This window comes from Rhinolophus hipposideros (assembly GCF_964194185.1).
Source record: "Rhinolophus hipposideros genome assembly, chromosome: 21".
Lineage (NCBI taxonomy): Eukaryota > Metazoa > Chordata > Mammalia > Chiroptera > Rhinolophidae > Rhinolophus > Rhinolophus hipposideros.
Genome location: NC_138067.1, coordinates 38,966,113 through 38,983,214, shown reverse-complemented (window position 1 = coordinate 38,983,214; position 17,102 = coordinate 38,966,113). Strand labels below are relative to the sequence as shown.

Below are 17,102 nucleotides of genomic sequence, written 5' to 3'. Positions count from 1 at the left end.
TTTTTAAGGAGGGCGCAGCTCAGTGGCCCATGCAGGGATCCAACGGGCAACCTTGGTGTTATTAGTTAGCACCACACTCTAACTAACTGAGCTAACCGGCCACCCCAGGTTACAACTCCTTTTATAAAAATACTTAGGTGTAATATGACTTCATCACTCTCATTCTCTCCCAGATGCAGTGGGGTTTGCAGGGACCATAAGACGTGTTCAGTTCCTGCAGCAGACTGAACACGGAAGCAGAGGTCAGAATCCTGTGCTTCTATGAAGCCAGACGCGAAAGAGTTACAACACTGAAAACAATGTGTCTTTTGACTACATTTTCTTTTGTCCTGGAAAACATGGTTATTCTTCATAAAAGAATGCTTTTGGGTTAATAAGTGATGGGTTTCTTATTGCTGTTTTTAAATCAATCAATTTAAGTATTTCCCAGTTTTAATTTTTAATATAATAAATACCAAATAGGTATAATCCTCACAAACAGAAGCTCTTTGGGGACCTCAATGATAGAGGGATCCTGCAGACCAAGGCATTTGAGACCCACTGGTGTATATAAAGTGATGACACCACTGGTATCATATTCAGATCTGTTTGTCTCTTTGCTCCTTTGCCTGTCTTCCCCACCAGAATACAAGCCCATGAGGGCAGTGATTTTTGTCCGTTTTGCCCACTGCTGTATTCCAGCACCTAGAAAAGCACCTGGCATACAGTAGATGTTTGACAAAAATATGCTGCACAGATAAATGAAGAAATACTAATTACTATCATTATGCTTTTATTATGAGTTGACTTTTTTTCTGCCAGAGCCTATGCCAGAGAAGTATAATTATGCAGGAGGGAGATCAAAAGTAGTGCAGAATCAGATCCTGGGTTTGAATGCAGCCTCTGCCACTTGCTACCCTGGGCCAGTAAGTCCATCTCCCGGAGGCTTAGTTTCCTTTTGGTCACACCTTGGGAGGTGACATGTAACACCTCCATTGGAACCACCAGCCATTTACATCAGCCATTTAGCATCCACCAGCTGCCAAGCTAGGAGCGGAGTTAGAGCAGGCACTGTCCGTTCTCTAAGAGCCCTCCGTTTCATAAGGGAGACACTGGCTAGCTGTGTGTCCTTCGGCCAGGCGCTTTATACCTTCTGTGCCTCGGTTTCCCCATTGGTAAAATGGGGGATAATAATAGTATCAATGTCTAAGGGTTGATGGGAGCAGTCAGTGAGAGCTTGGCACAAAGAGTAGTAGAGGAAGCACTCCATAAGTGTCATTATTATTCTGGGCAAAGTCATTCCCCTCCCTCTGGGCCTTGGTTTCTCTATCCAGGAAGCAGGGTTCTAGGACACCCTCAGTGTGCTGGTTATTCACCTACTCGTTCTTGGATCTAAATCCTTTCTCTCCCCTTTGTACCCCACAAAGGTGGTGGCTGCTTCCAACACTTACAAGCTGGATTGCCTCAGTGTTCCCTTTCTTCTTTCAGTCCTCCTAACACATTTGAAATAAATCCCTGTATTAAATCTCTTCTGTTTGAAATACCTTGAGTGAAGTCTGACCCTGACTTGGGCCCCACTGTGGTCCCCATCTGCTGTCAGCCAGGCCATACCTGCAGCTTCTTGAGCTGACTATTGACAGTGGCCAGATCCCCGCCAGGGTCCACGTCTTGCAGCTGGCTTTCCATGTGAAGGAGCTTCTTGTCCAGTTCAGTGAAGCTTTGCACCAGCTGATCGGCCTTACTGGCCTCAAAAAGCTGCCGCGCCTTCGCCTGGGTGGTGCTCTCTAGCTCGGCCCAGCACTGCCGGATCTCCCCCAGCTTCTTCCGCACAGAGGCCGCCAGCTCTGGCTTCTCCTGCATCAATTGCTGGCCCTCCTGCTCCAGACAGTGAGAAACAGGAAGTCAGGTGTGGGTAGTTGGTGGGGAGGGACAGAAAAATATGGGAGCAACAGGACACAGGGAGAGATGTGGAGAAAGAGACCAGGAAGGAGTTGGAGACACACAGAGACAGAGACACGAGAGGTGGATGCAGAGATAGGTGTGGAGATGGAAGGAACCAAGACATGGTAAGAGAGACAAAGAGACAGACAAAAGTGTTGGGAGGGAAACAGAGACACAGAGACATAGGAAGGAGACCTGGAGAGACAGTCACAGAGTGACAGACACAGAGACATTCACATAAATTCAGAAACATGGGGAGAAGACCGTGAAAAAGACAAGGGGAGAGACAGAGAGAGACAGAGAGACAGAAAGAGAGGCAGAATGAACTTCCATTAAACTCAAAGTCAAGAAGAGTGGCTTTGCTGGGGGCAGCCAGTTAACCAGCGCAGTTGGTTAGAGCGCGGTGCTCTTAACAACAAGGTGGCCGGTTCGATTCCCACATGGGCCACTGTGAGCTGCGCCCTCCCCAGCTAAACTGAAACTACTACTTGACTTGGAGCTGATGGGTCCTGGAAAAACACACTTAAAGAAATAAAAGTTTAAAAAAAAGCCATTGACCAAAAGAAGAAGAAGAGTGGCTTTGCCATGTGCCACCGTTTCTGGAGCATCAATGGCCATTTAAGAGTTTAAGGCCCACCTGGGTGTCTCCATCTGAATCAGAAGAGTGGGGGTATCCAGGGCTGCAGGTCTAAGGGTTCGGCCAAATTAGGGGGCAGTTTGGGGGGTTGAGACTTGGAGCAAGAATGTGCCTGGGTCCCTCCAAGACTGAAGTGAAGCTCCAATATATGTTGGCCTAGAGCATATTAAAAATAACAATACCAGAGCAATTATAGCGTCTAGGTGCCCGGCCTTGTGTTAAGCACAAGGGCCGAGAAAAGTAGCTATATTCATTATTTCCTCAATTTTAAAGCAGAGCCGACTGAGGCTCAAAGACATTTCCACAACCTCTAAGGCTCCGTGGCTGGTAACAGGCATGGACACAGTTCTTAGAACCCAGGGTTGTCAGAATGCAAAGCTCACTTTCACCCTAGCTCCCCAGGATTGCCCCAGCCTGTCTACCTGACCTCCCATCTTAGATGCTCCAAACAGTGTGGAAGGAAGCCTACTGGGGAAGTTACAGGAAGGGGTGAAATATTTTAACAACCAGGAGGGTACGGGCACCATTCGGTAGAGAAGCTGGCCGTTTTGCAAATGGGCAAACCAAGGCTCCAAAGAGGTTACATGAATTGCTCAAGGCCACCTAGCTAGGAGCAGATGTGGAAATGATCTGAACCAGTTCAGAAGTGTGAGAACAGCAGGCTGGCGGTGGAGGGTGTAGGAGGTGAGACGTGGGTCCCCTGGACGCCTCCGGCACCTGGCATGGGCAGAGGGGCGTTCTGCATCCTCACCCTCTCGATTTTCTCCAGCCACTCCTTATTCTGAGCCAGCTCGGCCATGAAGGCCTGGTGCCGGAGCCATCTCTTATGCAGCTTGTGGCTGTCTTCCCGGGTGCCATCCCGCGCCATCAGCATCTTCTCGTGGGTCCAGCCATCCAGCTGTGCAGGACAGAAGGAGGGGCTCAGCTGGTCTCCCCAACCTGGCATAGCCCCCCATTCCCTCCCAAGGGTGTTCCAAATTCAAGGCCGAGGCTGATAGATTTGGTGGGTGGGGGGAGGAAGAGATGGAAAATCTTTCCAAGTACGGCTTTTATGTGTGTGTGGAGTGGGTGGGGGAAGCAGCTCAAGCTCTTTCCTACGGGGCGGAAGATGGATGGAAGGGTCCCCAGAATGCACCATCCCTCATCGCCCCTGTCCTCAGGGCAGCCCTCTCAACTCCCCATACGGCCCAAGTCCCAAGGCATGACTGCTGAGTTAGTCAGCCTCCTCCTATCCATGGCCAAATCAACCTTCCAAAATAAGTCCTCCGATCTGATTTAACTCACTTCCAACTCAGCCCCAGCACCCCGCCACCAAGAGCAACACTTAGACCCTTTGATTCAGTCTTAGCCACCTCTAATAAGGACCAATTCAAGATCTGCAACCCACTCCCCAGGGTACCAAGTGAAGCCCCCATACCTAGCCCCAGCCCCCTGATATGGACATATGAACTCCTAAACAACCTCCCAACTAGTGCCAAGTCTAGTTCCCTCCAAACCAGCCCTCCAATCTGGGGTAGACCCACTCCCCACAACCCAGATTCAGCCTCCCTAACGAGCCCACAGGACTCCCCAAATCTAGCACTGAGAATCCAGCCCAAGACCACAGTTCTTCTAAACCATAACGATTTCTAGGCTCCAACAAAAGCCAACCCTCCAAATGCAAGCAACAGGGCTGCCTCCTGGCTCCCCAAATGAGCCTACCCAAAAGCAGCCCCAGACTCCCCAACGTGGACCAGATCCTCCCCATCCAGCCTTCTCCCAAACTAAGTCAATTCTAAGCCCCCACTCACCAACAAAACCAGTCATCCAAAATGCAAGCACCAAGAATGGGCCCCTCTCACTACCCTGAGCAGGACCAATCACAAGGCTGCTTTCTGAGCTCCCCCCACCCCGAATAAGACTTGTCCTCCAAGCCGGAACCTCCCACTGATGACCAAACCGGGCACCTGGGACAGTTTGCTCCTCCCTCTTCTCCTCCCCCCAGTCACAAGATCCTCCTCCTCCCTCCTGCCAAAAAAAAAAAAAAAAAAAAGCAGATTCCAGCTCAGCGGTCCCGGGAGGCAAATGCAGTCATAGCCAAGGACAAATCCCCAGCCACCCAAACCTCACCCCGCGTCCCTTGAGCATGTGCTCCCTAGGGGTCCAAGACAGCTTCAGACTCCCTCATACACACTAGAAGTAAAAAACTGAATCCCCCAACTCAATTCGCAGGTTCTCACACTCAGGGAAGTTTGCCAATGGCAGCCACAGCTTGCAGTGAAGGCAAAGCTCCTAAATGACACGGTACCCCGTCATCAAGGTAAAGACCCCCAGAAGTGACTGACCCCCATCAACGAGGGCAAAACTAGAGTCCCCAACAACCAGGGGAAAGCCTCCCAAAGTCAGAGCCCCGCAAACCTAGAGCAAGTCCAAGATCTTCATCACCCAAGGCAGACCCCCCCAAAGTGATTCGCCCCATCATCTAAGGCTAATATAGATCCCGCAAGGACCAAAGAAGAGGCCCCCCTAAAAGGTTGAGAGCCTCCCAAACCCAGGGCAAATCTGATTCCCCACTACCCAAAAAAGGGCCCCCTACAGAGGTTTAAGTCGCCTTAACCCCCGGGGCAAATCCACACTACCCCAGAAATGGCCTTAGAAGTCCCCCCTTTTCCGCTTCCCTCCCTTGGGACCCTGTCCCTCAGTCCCGCCCGCAGCAGCACCGCGGACAGCTCCCGGCGTTCCCGCCCTTCGGCAGGGCTGGGGTCCAGGACCCCGCCGACCCGCCCCCGCGCCCCTCCCTTCCGCGGCTTAGGCGTGAGAACGCGCGCTCAGCCCCCTCCCCCGCCTGCCTCAGCGGGGGCGCGCATCAGCCCCCTCCCCCGGGCGCCCTCAAGACCTGAAGAGGCGGCGGCGTTGACAGGGCGTCCCTGCGGCGGGAGGGCGGGCGGGCTCTCGCCCCTCCACTGCGACGGCGGCAGCAGCGGCGGCGGCGGCGGCGGCGGCTGAGGCTCTGGCAGGCGCGCGCCCCCGCCCCCGCCCCCGCCCCCGCGTCGCGGCAGCGCGCCCGCCCGCGCGCGCCCCCTGCCGCCTGCCTCCAAGCCTGCCTCCTAGCCAGGCCCCAGCGGGGAGGTGGAGGAAGAATCACCTCTCTCCCTAAAGCGTGGGGGTGGGGGTTCTGCGCCATCTCAGATGATTGCTACTTGGTCCAGAACAATCTCATGAGTGAGGGAAGGACTCCTGGGCCACATCGAAGCACAGAGGGTGGGGGTGGGAGGGATGGCCTACCTTCGCTGTGTGAAGGTGGGAAGTATGGAGTTGGGGATGGGCTTTTGAACCATCTCTAATGGGAATGGGCTCAGACTCCTGGATACTTCAGCTGCACAGGAGTAGGAGATATGGGGCTGGGGAGGGGCGGCGGATGTTAGACCATCTCCTATAAGACTTCAGTCCAGAATAATCTCCAATGGGAGGAAGAGGGTCAGGGGTTCCTTGATGTAGCTCTAATAGGCTTCTCGAGTCCCAGACCTATCTCTAATAGGTTTCAGTTATGGGGGGGAAGGGGGAAGATGGCAGCCCTTGTTCATCTCATATGTGAGAAAACAGTTTCCCATGGGGGTTCACCATGGAGAGAGTCAAACCATCTTTAATGGAGGGATTAGGGCCTGGTTCCTGAACCATCATTGGTTGGGGGAAACTTGATCATCATCGGGGGAGGCGGGCAATGATTCTGGGTCGGGTAGATGGATGAGGCTGGGACCATCTCTGTGGGGGTTAGGAAAATGTTTACTGGGCCATCTCTATTGGGCCATCTCCAATGTGGTCAGAATCCAGAACAGTTTCTATGGAATACAGGGGAAGGAGTGGAAGGCAGCGTGTCTCTAATGGGGAAGGAATCTGATTTGGGGCGATCCTTACGGGTGTACAGATCATCTCTAAAGGGGCCAAGCTTGATTCCTGGACACTTTTAGAAAGGCGAAGGCTTGTTTCTGGACCATCTGTGACTGAAGATACACCCTAGGCCACTGGTCCACTCACGCCTCTTTCCCCCCACCCGTCCCTCTCCTCTCCGCAGGAGGGTGCTTCTCACAAATCACCAGAGGGAAAGGTGAGATCGGCGTGCGTCCCCGCGGGACCCGTAGGCGCGGATACGCGCTGTTGCCTGGGGCTCCCTTATTCCTCAGAGCCCCGTAGGCGAGGAGGGCCCTGCAGAGCATGCGCACTGAGGCCGGGTTCCGCGCGCCCCCTGGCGGCGGGTAGTGAACATTGCTCCGCGACCCACTTAGACGGGGCGTCCCCGCCCCCACCAGCCCTCTGCCCTGGAGCACTTCCCTCCCTAAGAAAGAAGTCACTGTCCAGCACAGCTAGAGTTCCTACCTCGTCGCATTCTTGGAGGAAGTGCTGCAGCCCAAGTTGGTCGTGTAGCTTCTGCATCCACTGCTGGGCCTGTAGTTGGTTTTCTTGGCTCCTGGGGATGGGGAAATAGGGGCTGGGGGAAGCCTGAGTGGGGGCGCTAGCAGTAGGGCTGTGAGGGCATCGGGCTTGGCAGCTAGAAACCTGGGGCATATGTAAGAGCGAGGAGGAGGAGAGGGAAAGGTGGGGATGAGGGGAATGGCAAAGAAACATCAGTGGGGCAAAACCAGGATGGAGGTAGAAGGGGCAGAGAGACAGACTGACAGACATCTGAAAAGAAAGAGATACAGACACTTAGCAAGAGAGACAGAAACCCAGCGAGAGAGAGAGAGAGAACAGAGACAGAGTAAGAGATACTAAGAGACAAAACTTAGTGAGAAACACCTAGCGAGAGAGATCAGGAGGGAGAGATAGACTCAGAGAGAGAGGTAAAGGCCTAGAGAGATAAACCGAGACACACATAGATACAAGATCAGAGACAAAGAGATAAGCAGAGACCTCAAGAGAAAGTGATTGACAGAGACCCAGAGAGAGACAAAGAGAAAGAGACACAGAGAGAGACAAAATAGGCGAAGACAAGGAAAGAAATAAGGCAGGGTTAGAGAGAGAGAGAGAAAGAAGGAAAGAAGGAAGGAAGGAAGGAAGGAAGGAAGGAAGGAAGGAAGGAAGGAAGGAAGGAAGGAAGGAAGGAAGGGAGAGAAGGAAGCACAAGGAGGAGGAGAAGGGAAGTGACAGAGAGTCAGGGCAGGGATAGCCCAGAGACACAAAGAAGTGACAAGATGTCATTAGTAAAAGACACAGCTAGCCAGACAGAAGGGCACAATAGAGTTAGAGAGAGGGACTAGAGCAGGGCATGGGGAGAGAAGGGGTTGGAGCCACAGGAAGAGTGGGCAGGTGTGTCAGCCAGGAGGAGCAAACCCTTGGCTTCAGTGAACTAGCCAGGCTGGACCCAGGCCACAGGCAGCCTAGCCTTCTGCCTACAGTGCAGGGCAAAGTGCCCAAAAGGCCTAGTGGAGGGGGTTGGGGGTATCTCACTACAATGTGCCTTAAACAAGTCACTCCCACCCCATGGCCTCGCATTGGCTGTTCCCTCTGCCTGAAATGCTCTTCCCCCAGATATCCACTCCAATATCACCTCCTCAGTGAGACCCCTCCTGACCATTCCTCAACATTTTCTGGCCTTCTTTCCTATTTTAATTTTCTCCTGGGGCGGCCGGTTAGCTCAGCTGGTTAGAGCACAGTGCTCTTAACAACAAGGTTGCCGGTTCAATCCCCTCATGGGCCACCGTGAGCTGTGCCTTCCACAACTAGATTGAAACAACGATGTGACTTGGAGCTGATGGGTCCTGGAAAAACACGCTTAAACAAATAAAAGTTTAAAAAATAATAATAATTTTCTCCTTCGCACTTAACACTATCTGATGTACTTAATTATCTTATCTGTCTCCCCTACTAGGATGTCATTCCATGAAAACAGGAATTTTTGTCTGTTTTGTTCACAGCTATACCCCAGTGCCTAGAAAAAGAGCCTGGTACACAGTGGACAGTAGGTGCATGATATGTATTTCTTGAATTAATGAATGAATGAATGAATGAATGCAAGAGACATAGAGGCAGAGAGAAAGAGATGACAGAAACAAAGGTAAAGTATCTGAGAAAGACAGATAGAGAAAGAGAGGCAGAAGAAGAGTTAGAGAGAGCAGATGGGGGCAAGGAAAAACAGGAAGGGAGAGAGGGAGAGAGAGAGAGAGAGAGAGAGATGGAGGCCAAGAGACGGAACATGTGGGAGAAAGTTACAGAGAGAACCAGGGCACAACTGGAAGGAGGAACAGGAAGGGTCAGAGACAAACAAGCAAAGGACTGACTCCCTCCTGCCTCAACTCAGCTCAGAAGCCAGGAAATAGGAAATGCCTCTGAAGCTGAACTGAAATCAATCTCTACACCTTGACCAGCCAGCTTGTGAAGTATCAGTCCTTGGATGAGGAAAACCTCCAGGAGGGTGAAAAAAACAGCAGGGTTCAAATCCTATCTGACACTTCCTGGCTGTGACCTTGGGCAAGTCAATGACCCTCTCTGAGTCTCATGCGCAAAATGTAGATAAGAAGAGCACCTAGTACACAGAGCACCTAGGTTCCAGGCGAGATGAGGCCCATGGAAAGACTAAGTGATTTTCCCTAAATCTCACAGGTTGAGGGGTGGAGCTGGGACTAGAACCTGGCCCTGTCTAACCGCAGGGCCCCAGCCACCACCCCCAATCTGCATGGTTCTGCCCCCCTTGTAGATGTGGAAAGCAGCCCCTGCCCACCAGTGAGAGGATGTTTTATTACTTTCACCATGTGGGAAATGAGTCCCTAGACAAGTAAATAATTGGGACCTGGGGTGGGGGCAAGAATTGAGTCTGTCTCAATTCCCGCTGTGTTTCCAGCCTCACCCAGCACAATCCTCCATCTGGGCTCCTACAGCCCCCTCCATTTCCACCATCCAGGCCTTGACTACTCTGGGTCATCCTTACCAGATAGCATGCGAGCTCTGTGAGGGCAGGAATCATGTCCTGTCCTTGGTTATCACTGTGCCCCACACAGGGCCTGCAACAGAGAAAGGACTCTACCGTACTTGGCTAAAAAATAAAGAAATAAACAATAGCATGAAAGGAGCAACTAATGACTGAAAAGGAATAATGGAGTGAATCTGAGAATGAACAGTCCTCCAGGCTCCTCCTCCTCGTTCTGCAGAGCCTGGTATACAGCAGGCACTCAAGAAACATGGGACAAAGGAAGAAAGGGTCCAGGCCGGCAGCTTGGGGCACTAAATCATGAGTTTACAGCCTTAGGACCAGAATCCCCATAAAAGTTTCCTTTAGAAAACTCCAGCCTTGTCCCAGAGGAATTTAGGGGGAAAAGATGCCTGAGTCCTGGACAGAAGCAGGACAGGAACAGCTCAGAGAGGTACAGGCAGAAAAGTAGCAAGGGCTGGGGTCTTGGGGCTGTGGATAGTGGTGGAGTGACCAGGTGTGCTTTCCATCAGGAGACTGGAAAACACAAGGAGGGGTGCTGGGCTGTCTTCCAGCCTGGATCAGGTCAAAGAGGGGAAAGCTGGGGTCACCAGGAGGAGCAGAAACAGTGAGAGTAATAGACAAAGAAATAGGTCTGGAAGAAACCCTATAAAGGACTCCTTGAGGGCTGGGATTTTTTTTTTTTTTGAGGGGGTGCTGTTTTGTTCAGGGCCTAGAATGGTGCCTGGCACACAGTACATGCTCATTAAATGTCTTTGCTTGATTAGTGTAAGGACAGACAAGAGACAGGCAGAGGGGACAGACTCATGGTGACCCACAAACATACACATCCTACACTCTTCCTAGAGTCCTGGGGTTGGGACCGAGCAGAGGTGTTCATTCCCAATATTCAAGAACTAACATGGCAGGGGACACTGTCTCATCTGGAAAACTGGGAGAGAACCTGTGTCTGGCTGGTAGCTGCTGGATCTGAGGATGTCCCAGGGTTCCCAGTGAGGGGCCAGAACAGCAGGGCAGATGCGAGGCACCCAGGAAAATATGGTAACATTTTAACAACCAGTCCAGCTATTCCAGGCTGAGGGTAGGCTGGGGAGAGAAACTTTTCATCATCTATCCTTCTGTATCTTTTGGGTTGACAACTGCAAGTTACCTTTTCACAAAATGTCAATTTAAATCCAATCAAAACCAATATGGAACTAAATAGAAATTAGAGAGGGGCAGGGGAGCAGAAATTGTGATGGAAAGGAGCGGAACCCTGGCCTCCTCACCCCTCCCCTCTGCCCCTGGAGACGGAGGGACCTACTTCTCCAACAGCCGAGTCACAGCCTCCTGGGCCTGCTCCCCATAGATATTGCCCTGCCTCAGCAGGCCCTCGGCAGCCTGCACGGCCACCTGCATCTTTTGCTGATTCAGCTCCATCGTGGTGAGAAAATCCCGGTGCTGTTTCAAAGCCTCCTCCACTGATTCCACTGTGCCAGGGAGCTCCAGACCCGACAATGCCATCTCCTGGGAAGGAGGGAGAAATGGCACACAGGTCAGCCTGGCTCCATTCCAACCTGGGAGAGGCGGACAGCCTGGCTTGCCACCACTCTCCTCCCCCGTGCTTCTAGCATCAAACATGCCAGGCATGATCCTACCCCAGGGCCTTTGCTCATGCTGCTCTCTCTGCCTGGCAGTCTCTCCCTCCAGATATCCCCATGATTGGCTCCTTCACTTTCTTCAGGTCTCTGACCACCCTGCCAAAAACATTACCCTCTACTCCAGCCATATCCCTTTACCCTGCTTTATTACTTTTCATAGCTTATACCTGATACAATATCATACGTACATTTACTTGTTTACCATCTCCTCCTCGACATGCATACACACACACTAGAATGCCAGCCCTGTGAAGGTGGGATGATGTGTTTTGTTTCCTTATGTGTACTCAGCCCCCCAGAACAGGGCCTGCCACAGAGGAGGCACTCAGTGAATATTTGGTTAATTGATAAAGACTGAAGTGGGTGCTGTGTGTCCTCAAGGAAGTTCTTTCCCTCTCTGGGGTTGGTTTTCTAACTGGAAAAATGTGTGTGTCAGAAAGGGTCTCTCAAGGCCACCTCAGCTCCAATATTTAGTAACCTCATGATTCTAAAGGCTCCCTGTCTGTCCCCCCAGATAATCCTCAAACTGGGTCAGCTTTCTCTAGACACCAGCACTGGTGGTCATTCTCAAATGATCCTGCAAAACTGGCACCTACTCTTGGACAATCTGAAAACGGGGTGTTCTATCTTGCCCAAAACCCAAACTTGGTTCCCATGCCAGAATACTCTCCACACTGGATCAGCTGTTCCCAGAGAACCACTGTGCACAGTTACTTCAAGCCACAAACACAGTTACCCCCTCAGAAGATTCTGCAAATTGCCAGCCCCAATAAGATCATCTGCTAATTTAGATATCCATAACCTCATACGAGGTCTGACAAATAAGTTCGCGAACTTGTTGCAATGACGTTGTTAACCTTTTTTGATATCAGAGGGATTATTCATCATGAATTTGTACCAACTGGACAAACAGTTAACTAAGTTTACTATTTGGAAGTGCTAAAAAGGCTGTGTGAAAAGTTACACGACCTGAACTTTTGGCCAACAATTCATGGCTCTTGCATCACGACAATACACCAGCTCACACAGCACTCTTTGTGACGGAGTCTTTTGCCAGTAAACAAATAACTGTATTGGAACACCCTCCCTACTCACCTGATCTGGCCCCCAATGACTTCTCTCTTTACCCAAAGATAAAGGAAATATTGGAAGGAAAACATTTTGATGACATTCAGGACATCAAGGGTAATACGATGACAGCTCTGATGGCCATTCCAAAAAAGAGTTCCCAAATCGCTTTGAAGGGTGGACTAGGTGCTGATGTCATTCATAGCTTCCCAAGGGGAGTACTTCAAAGGTGACTGTAGCCATATTCAGCAAGGAGGTATGGAGCACTTTTTCTAGGATGAGTTTGCCAACTTAATTGTCAGACCTCATAATCCACAATCACTTACCTACGCCAATAACCTCTCAGCCTGAATTACCTGCTTCCACAATCTTTATCCTAACAGAGGATAAAGATTATCCATACCAAGATCTTTGAACCCCATTAATCATCACCAATCAACCTCTTATTTCCTTCCAGATAACCAACAAACCCAGGAAGCCACTCCAATGAATAGCCAAGTACATTACCCACTCAGGACAGTCCCGTTAGTCACCTCAGCTAAGACACAAACCCACCCATCGTAATTCTCAAATTCTGTCACACATCTACCCACACACGTTCACACTTGATGGTCTACAAACCCAGCTATCCACGCCAGCTACCCTCCCCACTCCCAACTACCTCCGACAAGCCAGGAACCCAGGGGTGGTCCGCAAATATACTCTTCCATTCATTTCCCTGTCCTGGAAGTCCCCCAAGGCCTGGGACCCCCACGTCCGTGAGCCCCCAAGCTGGCACCTGGTTGCGCAGCACGGCGCACGCCTGGTGTAGGTCTCGCAGGAAAAGCTGATAGACGTGCGCCTGGACCAGTGCCTCCCTGCGCGCCTCCCACAAGCCGAGCAGCTTGTGCCAGCCAAGTTCGAGGTGCGGCAGCCACTCGTCGAGTGCCAGGCCCGGGCCCAGCTCGGTGCCGTCAGCCGCCAGCAGTGCCTCGCTGGCCGCCACGATGCGCGCATAGTCCTCCTCGCGCTGGTCCACTTCCTCCTTGAGCGCCGCGTGACGCGCCAACAACGCATCAGCCTCTTCCAGGCTGCCGGGCAGGGGTCCCTCGTCGCCGCCCGCCGCCTCCTGGGCACGCACCAGCCAGTCCAGGAAAGCATCCAGGTCGTGCAGGAAGCGCTGCAGGCGCCCGGCCGCTGCCACCGCTTTGCCACAGGCCTGAGCCGCGCTGGCCAGCGCACCCCACTCTGCGCCCAGTTCCTCCGCACCCTGGTGCAGCCGTGCCGCCTGCGCCGGGAAACGCAAGGCCAGCAACGCTGCCTCCTCCAGGAGGGCCGCCTGGCGCGGCTCCAGCGCTTGCAGCGCTGCCTCAAGACCGCTAAGGCGCCACTGCAGCGCGCCACCGGCGCGGGGCGCACTCTCCACAGCCCTCCGCTTCTCGCGCACCTGGGCGCGTACCTCGGCCACCTCCAGCACGTGGTTCTCCACCAGCAGCACTGCGCTCACCTCTTCTTTGCGCTGTTCCACCAGCTCCACGATGCGGTTCCACCTGCGCAGGGAAGGAGGGCAGCTTGACGAGGACAGGGCCTCCTCTTGGGTGTGGAGAATCCACCGACCCAGGGTAGAACCCAAGCACTGTGTGACTTTGGAAAGTCACTTTATCTCACTGAGCCCCATTAATGCCTGTGTAAAAATGGAACCTTACCTGCACATTTGCTTAGAGCAGCAGTTCTCAAAATGCAATCTAAACGAGGTCAAAATTATCTTCAAAATAACTCTAGGACTCTATCTGCCTTTTTACTCTCATTGTCACCAGAGTGTACCGTGGAGTTTTTCCAGGGCTGCACAACAGACTGAATGCAGAAGCAGACCTGAGAACTAAACTGCCTTCTCTTAAGCCAGATATTAAAGACATTTGCAAAAACGCCAAACGATGCCACTCTTCTCACTACATTTTTTGTTTTGAAAAATATTTCTCATTAAAAAAAGTTAACACAGTAGGTTTGTTATTATTTTTCAATGACAATATTTTTAAATTACTCAGTATTAATTTCCAATATTATAAGTATTGATAGATATAAACCACTAAAATAAACTCTTTGGGAATCCTTAATAGTTTTTAAAAGAGCAAAGGGGTTCAAGATCAAAGAGTGTGGGAAGTGCTGGCTTACAATATCAGATAATATGTTGAGTCCAACGAATAGTAATTCATCAGGTACTATGAACCAGGTGCTGAGGATAGAGTGGTACAAAGGCAAACCTGTTTGACTCCCAAATAAATTAATGGAAAAATTAGCTACTGCTCTGTGTCTTCTGGCACCAGATGATTCTAGTCTGGGCCATACTTCCCCTTCATAGGTGGTGTGTGGTCCAGGTTACAAGCATAGAATGGCCTGGAGTCAAATCCGAGATGTATGCCCTTTGGCTAGTAACCCTCTCTGTGTCTCACTTTGCCCATCAGTAAAACGGACACAATCATAGCATAGTGCCTTCCTCACAGAGCTGTTGTGAGGATTAAATGAGTTCTGATTTATGAAATGCTTCGAACAGTACCTTTGTGATACTGTTACTGAGTGGGGATGACCTCTGGAACGTATCAAGCCCTTCTCTGCGTCAGGGCTTAGCCTCTGCCAGGTCACTATCCTCTAATTCCTGCATAAATCTGTACAATTCTCTAAATATCTTGTTCATTTATTAGTTTATTTATTAACCGTCTCTCTGCCCCCTCTAGAATGGACATGCCATAGGGCAGACATTAGAACTCTGAAATCTGAAGGACTCAAGGTCAAGTTCTGCTCTGTCCAGATTCACCCTGTGACTTTGGACAAGTCATTTCCCTCTCTGATCCTCAGTTTCCTTATCTGGAAAATGGGGATAATAATGTCCACATCATTAAGTGTTTAATGAGACCATATGGCTAAAGCACTTGGCATATAATCTCATTAAAGGCTGTGAATCATTCTTTTTGGTATTTTTTTTAGGATTTGATGCTTTGGGATTGTCAAGGCTACAAAGGCTTTAAAATCACTGGATATTGGGATCTTACAGCACAGCATTTAAGAGCACAATCTTTGAAGTAAGGCAAATCCAACTTCAAATCCAGACTTGACTCCCTAATTTGCTGTGTGACCCTGAGCCAGTTTCTTCACCTCTCTGAGCTCCAGTTTCCTCACCTCTAACACGAGGTAATTATACCCCATAGGGTTGCTAAAAAGGCTGAATCCAAGAGCCCTAGCTCTGGATTCAGACAAAACTGGGTTTCTAGATTGAGTACTCATGTTAAGTATTTCATTTCTCTGGATCTATGTCTTTATCTGTGAATCCTAACCACACTGGGAGAACTGCTGGTAATGTTCCAGGTGGAAAGTAATCAATTTGTTACTATTTTTAAATAGTCCTGAATTCTGGAATCTTTACTATGGAAATTGGGATATTAGGAGATAAAACAAGATATATAAAGTGCTTAGGAAAATTCCTGGCAGACAGTAGATATTCAATAAATTTTTCTGAAAAAATAAATACCCCACTGAAGTGTATTATATCCTCATTTTACCACATCATCACTAGCACTGGCTATTACCATTTTTAAAAAGATTTTGCTGATTTACTAAAGGACCGGTATCATTTCAGGGGTTTGAAATTACACATTCTTGATTTCCATAGTTGAGTGAATGAGGAAAGGAATGATGGAAAGATATACCCAGAAGGACTTCCTGTCCCAGGCCCCACCTACCTGCTGTTGAGGTGGTCCTGGCAGGAGCGCACCTCGTCTGAACTGGGGTGGCCTCCTTCCACCAGCTCCTGAACCGTGTGGTTCACGTCTAGGACACGGCCCATCAGACTGTTCATCTCCTGGTCCAGACTCTCAAATCTGCAGAAGAAGGATAGACGTGCTCAGAGAGGCCTGGACCCTGGGGACCCGGCCACTTCTTGGCTTTTATGAAACTGCCTTCTCCTGGATCTCCTTCTAACTCTCCAACCTCACCTTCTTGAGATCCTTTGCCAGCTCCTCCTCTTTTTACCTGCCGCTTAAATGTTAGATTCCTCAGGGCTCTGTCCTGAGCCCTGAGCTTCCCCTCACACCCTGCCTGAGCCATCTCACCCACCTACCCAGCCTTGGTCCTCACCCCTGAACTTATGACCCCCATATCTCAGTCTCCTGCCCCAACCTCTTTCCTTTTGAACTCTCTCCACCCTCAAAGCCTGTTGTACACCTCCTTGGGGCTTCCTTACACCCAGTGTGACTCAAACTGGCTTCAACATCTCCCCCCAAATTTGTTCTTCCTCTGGGTCCCCATCTCAGAAACAGTCCTACTATCCCCCAGGCCAGAGCTCTTAGCCCTTTTTTGGACAACTCCTCCCCAAGCCTGTCCACCCCTGTGGCCTGTCCACTTGGCCTCCTGCCCTGGTCCAGTCCCATTCCCTTTTGTGGACTGTACACTGTACCCAAACCAGCTGCCTCTCTGGGCTTCCAGCCACCACTCTCAACCCCTCCAACCCATCCGCCACATGACAGCCAGGGAGATCTTTTTAAAGCTGGGCAGATCCTCCCTTGTTTAAAGCAATGCCGAAGGCTGTGACTTGGGTAACTATGGGTACAGTAAGGGACCAGGCTTGTGTTCCCAGCAATGCCCAGCACAAGACGTAGAACAGAGCAGGCGCTCAGTAAGTACGGGCCAAGTGAATGAATGAATAAACAAGGTGCCCAGAGAGAGAGGTGCAGAGGGTTCATCCACTAATTTAACAACTCATTCCTAAGTTGGCCAACACGCAAATCAGTAGTATCTAATGTATCACAGGGGGGTAAGTGCTACAAAAAAAGGTAGAGCAGGGCGAGGGACGAGAAAGTGACAAGGGTGAGAGCTATTTTATTAGCAAGGAAAGTGAGTGCAGTGGGAATCCCAAGGGAGGGGCCAGGCTGGGTTGTCCCTGGAGAAGCTGGGTTTTGTGCCAGAT

At 50.7% G+C, this 17,102-nt stretch overlaps 1 protein-coding gene across 5 annotated transcripts in view; it reads right to left on the bottom strand.

Moving 5' to 3' along the window:
- The window catches only part of SPTBN4 (spectrin beta, non-erythrocytic 4), a gene marked incomplete at its 3' end in the record, with an annotated part of 71,341 nt that overhangs the window by 25,988 nt on the left and 28,251 nt on the right, over positions 1-17,102 (bottom strand). For 4 of the 5 annotated variants that reach the window (XM_081031399.1, XM_081031398.1, XM_081031397.1 and 1 more), the window contains 6 exons: positions 15,880-16,017; positions 12,945-13,695; positions 10,762-10,964; positions 6,911-7,001; positions 3,309-3,455; positions 1,591-1,854 (listed from right to left, as the gene is read on the bottom strand). In XM_081031399.1, the coding sequence (XP_080887525.1) occupies positions 1,591-1,854; positions 3,309-3,455; positions 6,911-7,001; positions 10,762-10,964; positions 12,945-13,695; positions 15,880-16,017 (1,594 nt within the window). Of the gene's footprint in view, positions 1-1,590; positions 1,855-3,308; positions 3,456-5,432; positions 5,566-6,910; positions 7,002-10,761; positions 10,965-12,944; positions 13,696-15,879; positions 16,018-17,102 lie in introns of those variants that run through there. The other variant, XM_081031400.1, reaches the window with a different exon arrangement.